The 19,623-nt window shown below is 36.1% G+C and overlaps 1 protein-coding gene across 1 annotated transcript in view; it reads right to left on the bottom strand.

Annotated features, from left to right (window-relative positions):
* Positions 1-19,623, bottom strand: part of TTC27 (tetratricopeptide repeat domain 27) — a 95,610-nt gene that overhangs the window by 42,547 nt on the left and 33,440 nt on the right. The window contains exon 10 of the mRNA XM_070950140.1: positions 4,929-5,042. Coding sequence (XP_070806241.1) covers positions 4,929-5,042 — 114 coding nt within the window. The remainder of the gene's footprint in view (positions 1-4,928; positions 5,043-19,623) is intronic.

A 19,623-nucleotide genomic window follows, 5' to 3' on the forward strand; every position in this document is an offset into this window, starting at 1 on the left:
GAAGAAAAAGAAATAGGAAATAAAATTGCTGTGAGGATCATCAACAACTTCAGATATGTTATAATACTATTCTCCTGGTGGGAAGTGAGGAATCTCTTGCTGAAGGTGAAAGAATGGGAATGTAAAAACCAATGTGCTACTCAGTACTAAAAACATCCAAAGATTATGTCAACAGATCATTTCCATCCAATACAAATATGAGGAGAAGAAGCTAAAAGCAGAGTTTATCCCTCTGGGCTCAGTAATTCATAGGGATAGTGACTACATCTCTATTTGCAAAGAACGACTGTGACAGAAGAGCCCGACAGTTATTCTTAATCATTGCTTCTAGCAACCTGGATTAGAAATGGCTAGTCCCAAAGGACAAATTATTAACATGCATTAAAAAGATATTTAGGTAATAATAGAAAAATTCCATCAAGTACTGTATTTTCCAATTAGAAAACTGTATATAGGCATATTAAGAAAGCAAGTTTCTAATTTTTCTCTAGTTTTTCTTTTACAATAAAGTGGGGAAAACATTCTTTTTTATTAAGATGGGAAAGTCTACACCTATTAATTTAGAAAAGTCTATTAGACTTTTCATGAGAACCATCTCTCAGTTATACACTTACAATGTTCTTTATGGTCCTGCTTTTGGGGCATTCTTCCATATATATATTTCAACATATTACTATACTGAAATTAAACAAACCTGAAAAATCTGTCTTTTGCTCAAGTTTGATGACTGCTCACTCCCCAAGTTCCCCTTCAGGTACAACTATTATGCAAAGACACATATAAAGTAAAGGAGACAATTCTGCTTTTAGATTGTAAAGCAAGAAACTGTCATTAAAATGGTATATCCAATTACCAGTTCTCTAACAGTTTTACTTGGCAGCCAGTTTGAATATTGCCCTGCAATTTAAGCACTCAATAAATCTCCTTGGATTCAGACAGTTTAATTATCCAGCTCCTTGTATAAAAGTTTGCTCCTGATAACTAGAAACAGCTTTCTGAAACAAACTCTGTAGCAGAAGATGAGCTATTACAAAACAAAACAAAAAAATAAACCCTGTCTTTCCAAAAGGGGCAACAATATTCTGCTTTACCCAAAAATAATAAATTACAATACATGTAAGCAAAAAGAGATTAAAAGCCAGTCTGATATATGTAATTGTAATGGACCAGACTGGCTTCTGCAAATACAGATGAAATTCTTCCAAGGGTATCTAGGATTAACAACCTTAGCACAAATATTAGCAATCTGAGAATAACGCTGCCTAGCTAGACTGCAAGTTCCTAACAAATCCCAATGAATTCAAAGTATGGCTGAATGTGTGCCTGGAAAATGGAGCTTCATATCCCATACTGTGTAAAGTTCTCTAATTTGAATGCAATGCGGATACTACCTAGGGTTCAGATTAGCAATATAGAATATTAAATAATGAAGTTATAATGACAAAAAAAAAAAAAACCCCACCTGCTGGAACGACTGGCTGAGATTGAAATCCTTCAATTATATGCTTAAAGGGCATGGAAGAAGATACACAATTTTTCTTTTGCCTATCAATACATCAATTCTATTCTGAATAATTACAATAAATTTAACCTCTGATGACTAAACATCTGTATTGCATGGAGAGGCTCCAAAAATTCAGAATATTGTAGGGCTTAAGGGAATATTGCCTTCCTATTCCCAACTCTAGCTGTTGTTTTGAAAACTTTACTAGACTTTTTATTGAAAAAAATCATATTCAGAAATTATCTTTCATTCGTATTTCTTCAACTGATTTCTCCTAGTAAAAGCTATATAAGAACTGCAATCAGCTTTAGCTTCTTCCTTCCATGTTGGTCTTAACATGGCCTAGGACATATTGAAGGACCAGGCACAGGAGATTCTTAAGTCAACAGTTGTGATTAAGGAGCATGCCTTGTTTAAAAATACTATAGTGGTGGAATTAAAAAGTACAGAGGAATCCTCTGCCATGTGCACAGGATGAAAAAGCACTGCCTAAGGCATATGAATTGAATCAAACTATATACAAATGAATAGCCACAGTCACGTTAGTCATGGCTTAGAAAGTTATCAAGACTTTTATGGACAATCTTGAAGGAGCAAAGAGAACGTTGATTAACTTTCCAGTTCAAGAAACCCTACGTTCCTCAGTATTAATCACAGAATAAGCTGCATATGATACTTTATTTGGTATCGTGTCTGCTGATGTCAACCCTGTTCACATTTTAAAAGCAACAGATTCCTGATGTCTGAAGGAATCGTTTAGCCTAAAGTTCTTAACCCCAGAGGTCTTCTAATCAAGGCTGTCGAGAAAAAGACAAAATTGAGCTTTCAAAAATTTCCTGGAGGCCAAAATATTGGCATTATCTGCCTCTCCTCCACTAAAAAGAACAAGAACATGATAATAAAGAGAATAGAAGAATGATTTTGTTAAAGGATATGATTTAATTATTGGCTAACAATATGTGGATAAAATAGAAAAGATAAGGAAAACTACTTAAAATAAAGTACATATTCAAATTATGAAGAGTAATATTTCATGGGAACTTCTCTAGTAAAAACAGCATGCAAGTTTATTACGTAAAAAAACAGCTCTCTTCCTGATTCTTATTGTCCCATGCACTACATACTAAATCTTTACACCTTTAAGAAAGCTACCTTATAAAGCACAATTGCTAATTATATCCAAATTAAAGAGTAAGGGAGAAGCTAGTATGATGAAAACTTATGATAATTATGGACATGTTAGTGGATGAATTAATGTGAAGTGTAAGATGGCCAAAACAAGGCAGGGAAGAATGACTGGTAGTTCATAAAAAGAGAGCAACTAAAAGAGGCAGATAAAATCCATGGTCAAAAATGAGCCAGGGCTGGGAAGAAGATGGAATGGAATGGAATGGCATAGAATACAGAATAGAACAGAACAGAACAGAACAGAACAGAACAGAACAGAACAGAACAGAATTCTTTATTGACCAAGTGTGATTGGACACACAAGGAATTTGTCTTTGGTGCATATGCTTTCAGTGTACATAAAAGGAAAAAAAGAAAAAAAATACATTAATCAAGAATATAAGATACAACACTTAGTGATAGTCATAGGTTGCTCAAATCATACTAGGAAATAAACAGAACAATATAAATCGTAAAAATACAAGCAACATAGTTATAGTCATAAGTGGGAGGAGATAGGTAATAGGAAGGATGAGAAGAATAATAGTAATACAGTCTTAGTAAATAGTTTAATAGTGGGAATTAGTTGTTTAGCAGAGTGATGGCATTTGGGAAAAAACTGTCCTTGTGTCTAGTTGTTCAGGTGTGCAGTGCCCTATAGTGTCGTTTTGAGAGTAGAAGTTGAAACAATTTATGTCCAGGATCTGAGGGGTCTGTAGATATTTTCTCAGCCCTCTTTTTGACTTGTGTAGTATATAGGTCCTCAATGGAAGGCCGGTTGGTAGCAATTGTTTTTTTCTGCAGTTCTAATTATCTGTTGAAGTCTGTGTCTGTCTTGTTTGGTTGCAAAATGTGAAGATTAAACTGATTATGAAACCTTGGATCAGTTCTGACAAGCAAAAGAGCCAATTTTAAACAAAAAGGCCCACACAGGCTGAATACGAGACCATAGAAGAGATAGTTTCAGACTGTTGTAGGAAAAGATGACACTAAAACTTTACTCAACTAAGGTAAAAATAGGAGGTGGTGATAAAAGTCCAAAATGAGTACAGGGCCACATACTGAAACTCAAAGTACAGGAGACAAACAGAATCAAGAGAGTGAAGAGATTTAGAGAATTAAGAGTTTGGTGGGATGGGGATTGCATTAATATACGTGAAGAGGATTTGGGTTTTTGAGTATAGTGTTTCTCAACCTTGACAATTTAGGATTCTTGGAGTTAAAGTCCACACATCCTAAAGTGTCAATGTGAGAAACATTGTTCTAGTACATCACTAAGTGAACATGAGACAACCTTGTGATGCAGCTACTTAAAAGACAAATGCTACTTTGGGATGTATGAACAAAAGCTGAGCGTTCACAGGGAATAATTATCTCATACTTTCTGCCTTAGTTAGGCCCCACTTGGAATACTGTGTCCAGTTCTGAACACCACAGTCTGGACTAACTGGAACGAGGAAGCTGCCAAGATGTAAGAAGTCTAGAAACCAAGACCTATGGAGAACAGTTAAAGAAACTGAGTATGTTTAGCTAGGATTTTTTATTCCAGCCTAAATACAAATGTTATCTTCAGTCAAATACACATTTCAAATGACTCATTTAAACGATATATTGAAGATAAATTATGACATAAGTCAGCTTAACCACAACATCACTTCTCCTTTGAAGAAGCCACAAGAAAGAGCCAGCTGCGGCTGATTCAAAAGAAAAACTGGCTAGCATAGGTTGCAAATGTTAAACTACTGGCACCCTTTCAAAATTATCCATTAAGAGTTTTTCATTCAGCAACAGGAATCAGATGGTGGCTCAGGTATTTGTCAATGAAGGATTTCTCAGTGGTTAATTTTACTTCATTGAAGCACTGGAAAAACATCAGTGGGGATCCAAACCTAGCTCATTTCTTCTCTTGTACTTTGCAATATTCATTATGACTTTTTTGGTCCCGTTTCCTCTGCAGATCAGGCCCTCTGCAGCTTCAGAAGTAGTCCCTCTTCTGAAGTGGGTTCATGAAAAAAATAAGTTGCTCTGATCAGAAGATGAGGATCTATTAAAACATTCTAGCAATTTTCCTTACTTCAAAGTAGAACCACAAAGAGAATCAACAAAACTATGCCCATCAATTCAATGTTCTACAATTATATTGAACTGAAACTTCCATTACTGCTGATTGGCAAAGCTGGTGATGAATCTGAATAAATTGGATACTAAGATTAACAGTTTGGAGGAGAAGGAGAAGAGAAACCAAGAAAAATGGTACCTGGGTCTGCTTCACTGCCCGTTCCATTCGACGAATACTTCCCTTCTCAAGTTTTGTTCGTAGAAGAAGAGCAGAGGTTTGGATTGCCCAGAACTTTGGTTGTGAGAGCAGATACTGAGAAAAAGGAAAGAAAAAGTATTTACTCATTCATTTTTTTGAAAAGAAAACATTTTTCAGCATAGTATTACAATCCTATTATAATATATTATTATTTTTGATAAACAGTTAAAGAATTGAAAGACCTATATCAATGCTATCAATTCAGTTTACAGCAACGTAACAACCATCCATTTGTATGAGAACGAGGAGGATGAACTGGCTACGATGCCAAAAATGTCACCAGTTTTTACACAAGCTTTCCTATATAAATTACTAAAAGAAAAATTAGAATATTGGATTCCATGTATTATTAAAAAAGAAGCAAACCAAATGTTCAAACAAATGTTTCAGAATTACACTGGTTTGGACCGAGCAGGATTTTACAGAAATGGAAAGACATTTCTGTTCCAGCAAGGTTCCATTCTCTCAATCTCAAAATTTTTGGTGAACTTCTTTTTACGTGGCATCAAAGTCTTGATATAAAGATCCAAATAGGAAAGGCAAGAAAAGCCACAATGCACAAGAGGCATTTGGTTCATACTTTTTGACATTCTAGTGATTTTCTCAAAAGCACTTTAACTCTCCCATGAAATATGACTTTAAAAATCTGACTGAGGATAGATGGTTTGGTGTTTTTATTGACCAAGAACTATGATAGCTGCTGTACCACACAGAGATCTATTATATTGTAAAAAGTTTCAAATAAAAGACTATCCAATATTTATTGCATTTACTGAATTATACTATTATAGCCTTCATCTAATATTTAAAACATTATAGCAATCAACAGTAGCCACAGACAGCATCCTTTCACATATTCTTTGCTAGTCTTATTCTGATATATGTTTTATGGTCAGAGTAAGTCTGGAGGATAATGTGCACTATATTTGATTGTCATCAGAATGCCTAGGATTCTGATGGATGGAACAGGAAAGTCTTGAAAAATTATTTCAAACTTTTCAACTTTTTAAAAAGGGAAAATATATGATCATGTATCTAGACTGGTTAGGCCTTCTAATTATCTTTTAATAGACTTTGTAAGAGGAAGAGAAGCATTAATCTAGGCAGCAGGATGACAGCCTAGTTAACATATCAAGTAGAGGCAGAGACCTTTATTAATGAATAAGAGAAGATTATTATGAATTATTTCATTTGGGAAACAAATTCTATTAAACTTAACATGCATCTGTACTGGGGAAGAATTTACTGGCCAAAACCATCAGTCACAAAGAAACTAATCCTACAAGCTCCAGATTGTCCTGTTTCTCAAACAATTGTTAAAACTAGGAAAGATATTTTGCATCTTAAATCTTGTAGGATCCCAGGAGGCATTCCGGGATGTGTCCACGTTCTCTGCCACTGCCAGATTCAAAGTAGATCAAGACTTCCCAGCTTTATCACAAAAATGGTGATCTGGAGTTGAGGGAATAGGTAGCTATACTGTGATGCAACTAGCTGATTTTGGAATCAAACTCAATGGATGTATCTTTAGTCCAACTTTAATAACATTATACTATATTTGGAATTAAGCACCTTTTTTTTTAGAAAAATAAAGAGTTTTTAAAATAGACCATCTTCTATACGTCATAAATGTTCTGCTTCTTTATCTCTCTTTCTCTCTGTAAACAGAAAGGATTGTGTGCTGGACCATAGAATGATCTCAACAATCCATGTATCAATGGCTGGTTGTTTGTTGCTGCTTGCTGCTCCCTAGTGGTCAAGATCGATCCAGGGATTTAACTGAAGTTGCACCATTATATCACCCTATTATGGCTGTATGACTTTCTACCAACTTTTAAGTCTTCCAGCAGTGCTTATCTTCTTCAACTGACTATTTAAATGCTTTGCAGACTAAATCAGAAAACATAACTGGAATTCTGAGAGCAGGTTTTGGCTTCATTCATAAAATGGTAGCCATAGTTGCTATGAGCAGTCACTAAATAATAACTGTTCAAAAGTCGAACAAATAAAAGAGCTCTCCATAAGCCTCTCTGGATTCCCAGGATATTTCCCACTTCCCTAGCCCTTTTATTTTGTCCTGAGCAAGTTGTTGTGCTTCTAAATTATCTAAAGAACATTTATAATTGGATAGTATACAAATCCTGAAAAACATACACGCAGTTCTTCGATTACTTTAACTGTCTTTAGGTTAAGAGTTAACTATTTTTAAAATTTAATTTACATCTTTGAACAACTCACATGTAAGAGCTTTGGAAATAGACATTAAGAAGAATACGGGAATTCAGTATTTCCACTAGATATTCAGATTTTATATATTCCACAGAAATGAATGCAGTAATTTGCCATTGGTTAAAGATTGATGTCTTCAGAGCTATTTTATGAGTACATAGCAATATACTATTTCATAAGATACATTTGGAAATAAAGTAGAAGGGAACAAATATTAAATACTGTAATTTGGACTTTTGTATTATGAACAGATATAATTTAATGTAATAAGAAAATTAGACATTTTAAAAGATGGAATCAAGTGAGAATCTAAGCTCCATTCAGTACCGATGATGTTAACTAGTTTGGGTAATTAAAAGTCTGCAAGAAAACAATCAGGGATCACCCAGGACCCTCATGTCAATCCTGAGCCTCAAATATTCTCCTTTTATTGATTCCATTCAGATAATTAACAGAAATATAATAGAACCATGGAGAAAATATGTAATTAGCCACAGTTCTGACTTCTTCGAGACTGAGGCAATTTAACTAAATTAAGTCGCCTAAGGTCCATGTTTATTAGAAAATATCACAGATGCAATTTTATCATTTTCCCTGCAAAGGATTATAAATCAGAGCAGCTCTTTTCAGTGAGTTCCTAGAATGCAAGAATTTTGTAGTGTAGCAGGGGAAGTCTTAATGATATCAGTGCTGGAAGAAAAAGGGTATTCGTCAACTTTATTTTCCCCCCAAGACAAATGCGACTAACATCCAATCAGACTATGCTGCCATTTCTGACTCTTGAAGCCATGCTCTGCACTATTGAAACAGCTTTTTTATGCAGCAGGAGCAGCGTGCAATTTGCTACAACTAGGTTGCTCGATGTTAAAAAGCAAACCCAAGCTAAGTCTCCAGCCTAATCTGCACAAAGGGACAGTTTAATTAGAAACAGTGCTTTTCCAGATTCTGCTTTATCTAATCTTATAGCCACTGTGCCAGACTTCTAACATTACATCATTAAAAATAAATCATAAGAATTGCCTCACTGGATTAGACTAAAGGATCTTGCTATTCCAGGACTGCAAAAAAAAAAAAAAATATGTTCAAGAGGAACTTTTTAAAAATATCTCCATCTATATAGATAGAAAATACATATTTCTAATATTTTCAGGTTAGCGACCTATTTGGGGGTTTTTTTAAGCAATTTTTTTTCAGCAAATGGTTCCATTTGTAAATTTATCCAAATGAAAATGATGTGTACATACATACAGTTTTCCTGACTCTATGGCTGATATAGACTTGACCTCATTATTTACAACATTCAGTTCCACGTATCTGTGGGTTTTGACCTGATGTTTTGAGCACATTTTGCCACATTTCCCGAATATGCAGATCTGATACTGATCCCACTCAATTTCCCAGTGACCTGCAACTTTCTTACCCTATATGGTCATCCTCTCCCTGCCTGTTACTCTCTCCAGTGTGAAGATGAGGAAGCACATAGTTTGGGCCAGGGGTCTCCAATCTTTAAGACTTGTGGACTTCAACTCCCAGAATTCTGAGAATTCTCCCAGAATTCTCAGAGTTGAAGTCCACAAGTCTTAAAGTTGCCAAGGTTGGAGACCTCTGGTCTGGGCTCAGTATATCTGATCAATCTTTGGGCATTCTGCAACTGTCTTTAGAAATAATGAACCAAGCTGAGGATATGTAGGAGAGGGCTCTGCTGAGTAAAACGGCACATTTGTGAAAACAATTATCCTTGTGCGAGACATATTGCCTTGTGGTGTCAGTCCAGTATCTATTGCATGATATTACACAATTAAGAAATCTGCTCTCCACTCTGTACAGAAACAAGACCAGGTCTCTCTGCAAGTGTGAGAATCTCAAGGTAATTTTCCATCCACGCAAACCCCACCTGCATTGGGTGGAAAAGACTCAAACTCCAAGGAATGTACCATTGAGTAGAACCATAAATCTGTAAGAAAAGACTGTGGCTTGATAGATGGTGGAGTGACAGAAGGAGCTAAGAAATATAAATACTGATTTAAATATGGGGATTTTCTGCTTTTAATCTTATGGGAAAACAAGCAAATAAACCCAAGCCTTCTGTGATGGCTTTCTATTGCTATCATTTTTAAATGGCTATGAGCAAGCCATGATGGACTTAACCCAGAGGTGCTATTCAGCAGGTTCTGGAGAACCAGTAGTGGAAATTTTGAGTCATTCGGAGAACCGGCAAATACCATCTCTGGCTGGCCTCAGAGTGGGGTGGGAATGGAGATTTTGCAATATCCTTCCCCCAGGAGTGAAGAGGGAATGGGGATTTGGCGGTATCCTTCCCCTGGAGTGGGGTGGGAATGGAGATTTTGCATTATCCTTCCCCTGCCACTGCTACCAAGCCACGCCCACAGAACCGGTAGTAAAAAAAATTGAATTCCACCACTGGCTTAACCTATATGCATCTTAAATTTATGGCAGCCAAGTATTTTTCATTATAATTCACTGCCTAAGTATGTGGATCTTCCCACTCCACATACATAGGATATCCCACTCTGACACAGGAACTTTTCAAAATGATCCTGAATTCCTCCTACTTCATAAGTAGATAGATGCCTTTGTTCTTATATACAGATTGTACAGATTCATTATTCGGTTCGCTATGTAAAACAACCAAGGGAGGAGGCAATGGCCAAAATTTCTCTACTGTTGTCAAGACAAATCAATGGAGGTGGCCATGAACTCAGCAGAAGTCAAGCTCAACTAAACAGAAACATTAATTGTTAACTCTTGACAATATCTGAAATAATCATTGCTTATTTCGACCCATACCCAGTTTATGGGCATTGACAGAAGCTAAAGAGGCACTGCACATATTTTTATTTTATTTCTCAGCTGACTAGTATAGAAACTAGACTATTAAGAATGGACAGATATGAGCAGTTTTCAACACTTACTTACCGTGTTTTCCCGAAAATAATACCCTGGCTTATATTTTTTGAACCCTGAAATAAACGCTAGGCCTTATTTTTAGGGAGATCTTATTGTTTTGGGGCACATGGAGCAAGATGGGGTTCCTCTTGCCGTCTTATCTGATTTCCAGCTCTGCATTTAAATATTTTTGGGGAGGGCTTATTTTCGGGGGGAGGCTTATTTTAGCGCATGCACTCAAAAGAGCCTTGGTAGTACAAGGGTTTGAGGCACCCTGTTATTAAGCTGCTTAAGACCAGCTGCCTGCAATTACTGCAGGGTTCGAATCTCGCCAAGGCTCAAGGTTGACTCAGCCTTCCATCCTTTCTAAGGTAGGTGAAATGAGGACCCAGTTTGTGGGGGCAATAAGCTGACTTTGTATAAATATACAAAAGGATGAAGGCTATTGCTGAGCACATTGTAAGCCGCCCTGAGTCTTCGGAGAAGGGCGGCATATAAATCAAATTAAAAAAAAAAAAAAAAAGCCCAATTGAGCTTATTATCAGGGGATGTCTTATTTTCAGGGAAACAGGGTATCTATTTAATCAAATATCAAAAGAGATATGCAATTAGTCATTTTTACATTAAAAAAAGAGCCTGCTTTACTATTTCGCTTTAAAAATGGGTTTTAGGAATGAATTAAGTATAAAACAGGACTTTCCCTTTTCACTTCAACTGGAAGAGTCATGCTGTTCACATGTATCTTATTCCAAACGTATCATTTATTCTGTGTGGTGCTGAAAACGGTTTCAATTGTGTTTGATTGAAACACTGTCCTTATACACAATTAGGTGTTTAGATTGGACCAAGTCCTAAAACCAGGGATGTATATAACATTCCATACCACATAATAATACATTAGTATGTATTTCTGAGGGCCTCATCTCAATATCCATAAATCAGGAATTTGGAATATTATGAAAAGGGCTTAGCTTCTCAGTGTCAGTGTTCAGGGAATTTCAGATAATAGCTGGCAGCACAGCAACAATGTCTGATAGAACGCCATTCAAGAACTAATGTAAGATTTATTCCTTGGTGAATTTACTGATAAAATAATGAAGCTATGGATTTAGAAAGAAAATGCTATCATATTAAAACTATTAAAATTAAGTGGTATTTTCTGAAATATAGACAGAAGGTTCTTGTTGTGTGTCTTGTAGACAGTCAACTGGAAAAATCTACACGCATATGCATTCCAAGAAAATTAGCCATATTTCATGTTCAACCTCTACTTGTAAACTTTTGGTGCAAGCCGTATCTCCTCCTTGCATTTATCATTATTTATCATAATTTTATCCCATTCTCTCATCAAAAGGGGACTTGCATGATAGGAACTTATGAGTTTCTAATAGGGAAGATTGTCAGTTTATTTAAACGGGTGGGAAACATATTTGAGATAAGCTGGCAGTAGCACCTAAGGAAATCGTGAGACCAAGAAACAGAACTAGAGGGAGATCATGGGAATAACAAAGGAATTTTAGGCCTTCCCAGCTATACTTTTCTAATAGCACATTATGGGCAACAACACAAACTGGTGTTCACAAAATACAGTTTATCAGAAGGCAACCTGGTGAGGTGTTTTGCTGCTAGACTCTTCAGATTCTAGTTTCTATTTTACCTACCTTAATTATGTCTTATTTAAATTCTGGGTGGGTTAGCCTTACAAATGAAACCTATTTTCTAAGAATAACTCTAGAGGCATACTTAATGTCCAGGTCTGCAATTACGATTTATAACATGCTGGTTTCCATATAAGTTTTTATTTTTTTATTTTATTTTTTTATTGTGAAAAGTAAAGTTTCCGTTTAACTCAAGCACCGCTTCTTATGAATCCATGATTAAATCCAAGTAGTTTTCTTGGTTACAACACATAAATACTAAATGGGTCTATAAATTCAGGGGAAAGCACTTTCTTCCTTAGTAAAGCATGAACTGAATACAGTGACTAGTTCCACACAAAACACATTCTCCTTATAGTATATAATTCTACTGTCTTGTAGGTTACTATGACCTACATATAAGAGATGCTAGTTTCCAAGCCAATAGCAGTGGAATTTGCATAGGAAATTCAGGGCTGTTCAGGAAACTGCCAAGAAAAGCCCTCAAACTAAGCATAATAATGTGGTCACTATTTAAATCTAATTTCATACTAGAACATTGTGGCTTTAGGCTTCCTAATATAACTAACTGTTATAACTGTTCAGTCTTCCCATCACTACCACAAGAATCTATTAAATTCAAATAGTACCTGGATATTATCCTTCCAACACTAATTTCAAGAGGCTTAAGTCTTGTCTCCCCCCGCCCCCCAAGTGTGAAGCTAGAAACACCTGCGTTTATAGTATTTTACAAACTGTCCATAACCAACGGAGTTTTGCTAACATAAAGCAAATTTTATCTTTTCATTTTCATAGCTTCTATCACTAAGACTTAACAGTGATTTGATGGCCCATAATCAATCAATTCCTTACCTAGCATATCCTGTTTTCCCCACATTTGACATTTTCTGTCTCTATTATTTGAAGGATTAGAAACGTATGCGATAATGGAAATTCAAACTAACAACCTTTTTCTTCCTTCGTTTGCTTACGCTTGTGATAAAGTCCTTGATTTTAATTTTGCGCTAATTATTCCCCAAGTTGAAAGCAGTCATTGTCCACTCACTGAAGTATAATACACAAATCTGCTATTTCACACAATAGTTCCAGCAAAATATTCCTGCACAGTAATTATACAGATAATGGAATTAAAAAGTTAGGAAGATGAATTGATACATTGTGGGCCCATCATCACATTCATTTGTCAGTTTAAAAAAAATCTCAATATGAAGAAATATATTCCTCTACATGAACTTTATGTACATTTTGCTCAATTACTGAAATAATTGACTATTTTATGGATGATAGACCACCAATGGTAATTTGGTAAAATAATAAATATGTGACTCAGCCTCACGTATCCCAGTAAGATGTCAATTTTCAAGACAGGACATATAAGCTTATAGTTTCACAGCAGGCTAGGTAAACTAAGATGAAACATTGAAAAACAGACATTTTATAGAACAAACTGTTTCAGTATTCTAAAATCATATGCCAGATCAAACACCAATCTGTTGTAATCCTGCTTTTGTGCCATAAAAAACTCAGCCCTCATGACTCACAGAAGATACAGCTGGCCAAAGACAAGCAAAGGAGACAATCTCTTTGGGCACTCACCACCCAGTTGTTAACAAGGCTGCCAGAAAAAATAGCACTGAGATAGAAAGAAAGAAAAAAAGATGGAGGAAACTAAAAGTTTCATCTGAGGAGCTCTTATTTCACATACCAAAATGTTCTACTGCTAAGGTTTGTAAAGTACAAAACTGCCACTTTTTTTTTTTTTACTGGCACAGCATGTAGAACAAAATATAACAAAGATGAAGGAAATAAAGCATAAACCAACAGAATGCAAAGGTGATAGATAAGGTTCACTATTTACTATAATAGACACTTTATATTAACAATCCATATTATATCAACTTTGCAGGGAATAGATTGTTATATTTTCTGAATAACTTTTAATTCAGGGTACCTTGACCATGATTGTAAAGTACACAAAGTAATATAATAATATATACTTTATCTTGCCGACCTAGAAGAATCGGCTAATTCATATCTGAATTTTATTGCAAAAGAACTTCTACAGATTATTCTAATTTAAATAGTATTAATATCTCCTTTTACTCGAACTTGATTCATGGACATATAATTTTCTCTGCAAGAATACAAAAATGATTGTCATCATCTTTTTTTAGCAACTATCTTACTTGTCTACAGATTGGTATTTCCTAGTCATGTCCTGCTTGAGGAATAACAAAGTTCAATTATTTTTTTTTATATAAAGTTTGATTTTTTCAAAATCAAGCCAACTTGCCTAGATGCTACTACTTAGGCAATATACTTATGTCAGGGTAAATAAAGTGTTTATGCAAGCTCTTTCACAACAGCACTAAAAACTAATTTGTTCATGGTTCTTTGGAGTCAACCCTAAACCATTTTCCTTCTATCTTGCCTATAATAAATAATTCCAAGCTTCAAAGCCAGAGCCACGGGGGAAATTATGAGATGTGTTAGATCAGATGAGGTGCAGAGGTGAGAAAAAGGATGAAATGACCTTTCTCCTTTCTTTACGCCAACATGTTCTGAGCACTTATAAGAAATAAGGATAAACAAGAGTGGAATGCAGAGCATGCTTTACCATCTGGTTCACCTTCAAACCAGACAGTATTCTTTCATTTTTGACAGTATGCCACTTCCTCGATCAAATTAATCCTTTTTTTCTGATTTTGTAATGTTTTCTTACTTTGCTCCAAACAAATGAAGGAAAGCAGCAAAAGATGAACAGAAAAATTATTTCAGTGGAGGATGATTACATGTTTCTTCTATAACTTGAAAATATTTAAGGAGCAAATATTTGCAACTTGTAATATGAAAAGAGAATTTATCCAAAACAACAGCTTTCATCCCCTCTAATGCTTTAGAAACTGCAGAAAAGGCTAATATTAATTATTAATTAATCTGCATTTCTGCATTTTCACTTATAGCCGCTTTGAGCTAACCTCTTTATTAGCTCAGAGGTTCCCAAAACAAGCTATTTTTGAAGTGAAGGGCAACTGTAAAAGCAGCTGTGATGGTGATAGTAATATTCTAGTGTTGTCAAAAGTCCATCTGTTAAGCCTGTTCTTGAATGTGCCTTATGTTGGTTTTAAACTGTGGCCAAAGGAAGAATCCTGTATAGTCCAAGAATTTGTACTCAGCATCTTTCAGAAAAGTCAGGTAGGTGGACTGTACTTCTGGAGCTATAATCCAAAATATCTGTAAAGCAGAGCTTGGGAAAGAGCTTACTCTTGAACATGAATGTAATTCTAGAAAGTCTCCACTGAGAAATTTTACGAGCTGTGATGGTGCATTGTTTAGAATGCAGTACTGCAGGCTACTTCTGCTGACTGCTGGTAATCTGGCAGTTCAATTCTCACTGGCTCAAGGTTGATTCAGCCTTCCATCCTTCCGAGGTCGGTAAAATGAGGACCCATATTGTTGGATATGCTGACTCTGTAAACCACTTAGAGAGGGTTGTAAAGCATGGTGAAGCGGTATATAAATCTAAGCGCTATTGCTATTGCTATTGCTATTGCTATTGCTATTGATTAAGACTATTTGTGTACAATTGAAACAGAAAATATAGGTAGTCCTCAGTTAATGATAGTAATAGGGATTGGAATTTTCATCACTAAGCAATGCGGTTGCAAAGTGTGATGACACATGACTGTTAACTGAGCAAGGATCTCAGTTATTAAACAGTTCCAGATGCCTTGGAAGCAGGCCAGGTGCCTTGGAAGTAGGCCAGCAGGCAGACAAGTAAGCCAGAATGCATGAGTACAACAGAGGTGGCTGATGCCAGTCAGGGAGGCGTGCAAACAATTTATTGTAATGACTTGCAACCTTTCCTGCTGGCTTCCCCATTGACTTTTCTTGTGTGAAGCTGGTAGGGAAAGTTGCAAAAGTTATATCACTGTGGGACACTGCAATCAACATAAATTGAGCCAACTGCCTAGTGCCCAAATTGCGATTACATGTCCACAGGAGTGTTGCAACAGCCAAACCTTTGAGGACCAGTCATAAGTCTCCTTTTTCAGTGATGTCATAACTTAGAACAGTTGCTGAATGAATGGTTGATACTATGGTAGATAAAATTTATCTACCACAGTACCAGTGGTGGGTTGCCCCCAGTTCACACCGGTAGTAAAATCAGCGGGAGGCTCTGCCCACTGACCCTGACGTCATGAAAATGCTTCTGCGGCCCCGTTGCGAACCAGTAAAGGTAAGCAGAACCCACCCCTGCACAGTACCGACCATTTTTTAAAAAAGAAACAGATTTAATTTTTTTAGAATGTTATAGTTCTACTGAGGTTTTTATTGCTTTAATTTAGGTCACCAAGAACAACTATAGAGACACCACAGATGATACATATATTTTAAACAAGAGTCCAAATTACATAAAGGTAAAGGTTCCCCTCACACCTATGTGCTAGTCATTCCCGACTCTAGGGGCAGTGCTCATCTCCATTTCAAAGCCGAAGAGCCAGTGCTGTCCGAAGACGTCTCTGTGGTCATGTGGCCGGCATGACTAAATGCCGAAGGCGAACGGAACGCTGTTACCTTTCCACCAAAGATGGTCCCTATTTTTCTACTTGCATTTTTTACGTGATTTCGAACTGCTAGGTTGGCAGAAGCTGGGATAAGTAACAGGAGCTCACCCCATTATGCGGCACTAGGGATTCGAACTGCTGAACTGCTGACCTTTTGACCGACAAGCTCAGCATCTTAGCCACTGAGCCACTGCGTCTTACATTTACATAATACAAATTACATAATACCCTATAAATACTCGACACCCTGTTTTCAAGTGAAGGCATTCAACACATTAGAACAAATGCATATTTTAAAATGCAGTGAGTCCCCCAAAATACACTACACTCCTTGATCAGGAATTTCTGAGATGAAAGATGATTATTAGGACTCTGACCTAAAATGCCAATGCTAAGATTACTTCAAAGTACTGGGAAATGTCTCCTTTCTTGAGAATAAGTATATTTTAGCAGATATCTGATGAATGTATGACAACCATCTAACCAGCCTGCAGATTTAAGAATCCACATGTAGGCTGAGAAGATGCCTGCTCACACATACACATAGCAATATGTTGATAGAGGAGAGGAGGTCAAACATGGCATTAACTTCATTGACCAATACTCCTTCCATATTTGGGTTTGGTTTTTTTCTTTTTGTATAAACCAAGCAAATAACAATTTACAAATGTTGAAGAAGCTCTTGACAAAAAGTTACCTCAGGGCTTGAAATTTTAACTCTACTTTTGCGGCTGAGACAAATGTTAGGAATTGCATTAAGTGTTAGAAAATTCACTCAAAGCTATGACACTTTAAAACTATTTTCTCTAATTTTTATCATAAAACACATTCAAATAATAAATATTCAGTATTAAATCTATCAATGAATATTATGGCCCACTCTTAGCAACCTGTAAACCATGCATACCTAAAACTTTGGAAATGAAACAGTTCAAGTGATACTACTGTACAATTCTATTTTTTTAAAACAATCAGCCACTAGATGGCAGACTAAACTCTTCCACTTGCTTCCTTTACAGTCTATTTGCCCCAACAAAAAAGATGACTTCAAGAAAATCCAGAACAAGTGGCAGAACATACTTCAAAGCTGCCCTTCAGCCACTAAATGCACACATAGTGATTATAGTTCTTCCCTGCGGAATGCCCCAACAGCAGTGCTCAAATCTAAAAGATTTGAGGTACCAAATTCAACCGAGTCTTCATAAATCCAGATTCTTAATCAGGCCTTCTTAGTATAATAAGGAGTAGTATATTTTGGGAAGAATGGATTCATGTGTTCTGGTGATGATCTTGGTTGTATCTCCTGAAGTAACGAGGGGCAGAGCTAAGATGGTGATGGAGCAGCTACTCATCAGCTGAGTTCCTTATGCTATTTTCTTTGTCTTATCTATTTTAGAAATAGTTTACTTACACATCCTGGCATAATAAAAGGATATCAAGAGAATAGCTAGAAATTCAGACAAAGAGAAATTCCTGGCTCAGCAATTCTTCAGAAAAATTAAATCCATCTTCCACCGTCTCCTTCTCCCCATTATTTTAGATTTCAACCTCCACTCTTCCCTGTAGCCAGGGAAGCCTGCTCTACATATTTCTGGATTTCAGTCATGAAAATAAACCATTTTTTAACTGACAATTTCTGAAAATAAGGATAGTCCTCAACTTAAGACTGCTCACTTGGAGACTGTTCAGAGTTACAATAGACGCCTCCAAAAGGAACTTACGATCCAATTTCGAAGGTCCGATGGCTGTACACACACCCAGTCATGTGATCGCATTTTGGGTGCTTGGCAACTGGCTCACCTTTACGGCCGTTTGCAGCATCCTGCAGTTGCATGACTATAATTTTTGACATTTTTTGCTGGATTCCATATTCACTTCCAGCAAAAATCACCCAATGAATAAAACAGATTCATTTAACAACCACCATGTTCGCTTTAACAACTACTGTGTTCCCTTAACGACTGCTGCAATCGCGTAACAACTATCAGAAAAAAGTTGTAAAACCCATTTAATGACCACAACACTTAATTGCAGGCTCAATTACTGTTGTAAGTTAAGGACTACCTGTCATGGATTCTAACATATTAGATGTATTAATAAATACTTACATTCTATTTTATTATTTTCTGGGAAACAAAAAAAACCCGAAACGAGCCATAAAATTTGTATCATCAACAATTACCTTGCAACACTTATAAAATGGATCTGGAAGCATGTCAAAGTGATCCAAGGAAACACTTTGTGAAGGCATGGATTATATTTTACTGACCAGAACAGTTTTAATTCAGCAGTTGTTGATCAATCCCTATTGTTTATCATAATTTGTATTCTTCGTCAGCAGGGATTCAAGGGCTGAACTACAGTAATTTATTCAAAACAATTGTATGAGAAGACAATTACCAAAACCATAAAATTATGGTTTCATAGTCAATACAGTAGAAATGTAGCCGGAAACGCTGCGAAATCCATTTTATTACTTTAAATAACCTTCAATTCACCAGGCAGCCTGTTTCCATCTGTGTAACCCATAACAAATTGCAAAGCACAAAAAGTTGTTTGTATAAAGTAGTGGGTAACAATACCACTATTTCACTTAAAGTCAGCTTAAACCAGTTTAATAAAATACATGCAGCAGAAATATAGGCATTTATGGCAGTAACACAATTTAAGTTCTAGCAAAAAGATCAAATAGAAGCATTTTTTATTATATATGTTGGGGACACTGTTTATACTATTCTAGTCACTAAATCTCAAAAAGAATATTATGGATTTGGAGACGATACAGAAAATTGTATCTCACGTCATTATGGCTGAAGCAACTCTTGCTATGAAGACAGATGGGGGCACAACTGAAGCATGTGAAATTATATGGAAGGTTTAGGACAAATTAAATCAATCAAATGTCTTCATACAGAGTATAGCAGACATGGGGAGTATGTTACTATAAGATTTCCTGGGACCAAAAAGGGAGAAAGACAAATTTATACAGAATAAGGCTATCAATATATTATCTCTAGGGATAAAGGCATCAAGCCTCTTGATATTAATTGCGAGAAAATATGAATGGAAGGGAGATAGCACACTTATGTCCTGTCTGTGGACTTTCTATTTGCACCTGGATAGGAACCAGAAAATGGATTAGATAGGTCTTTGCTTCTTTCTATATAATATTCCCCATGTACATAAAAGCTCCTTCTCTGAGAAACAGCCAGCAAATCAACACGTGATCCATTCAATAAACACATGAAAACATTTTTAGAAGGAAAAAACTGG

This window comes from Pituophis catenifer, unplaced genomic scaffold, assembly GCF_029215685.1.
Source record: "Pituophis catenifer annectens isolate HBS135680 unplaced genomic scaffold, rPitCat1.0.hap2 SCAF_1, whole genome shotgun sequence".
In the NCBI taxonomy this organism is placed as follows: domain Eukaryota; kingdom Metazoa; phylum Chordata; class Lepidosauria; order Squamata; family Colubridae; genus Pituophis; species Pituophis catenifer.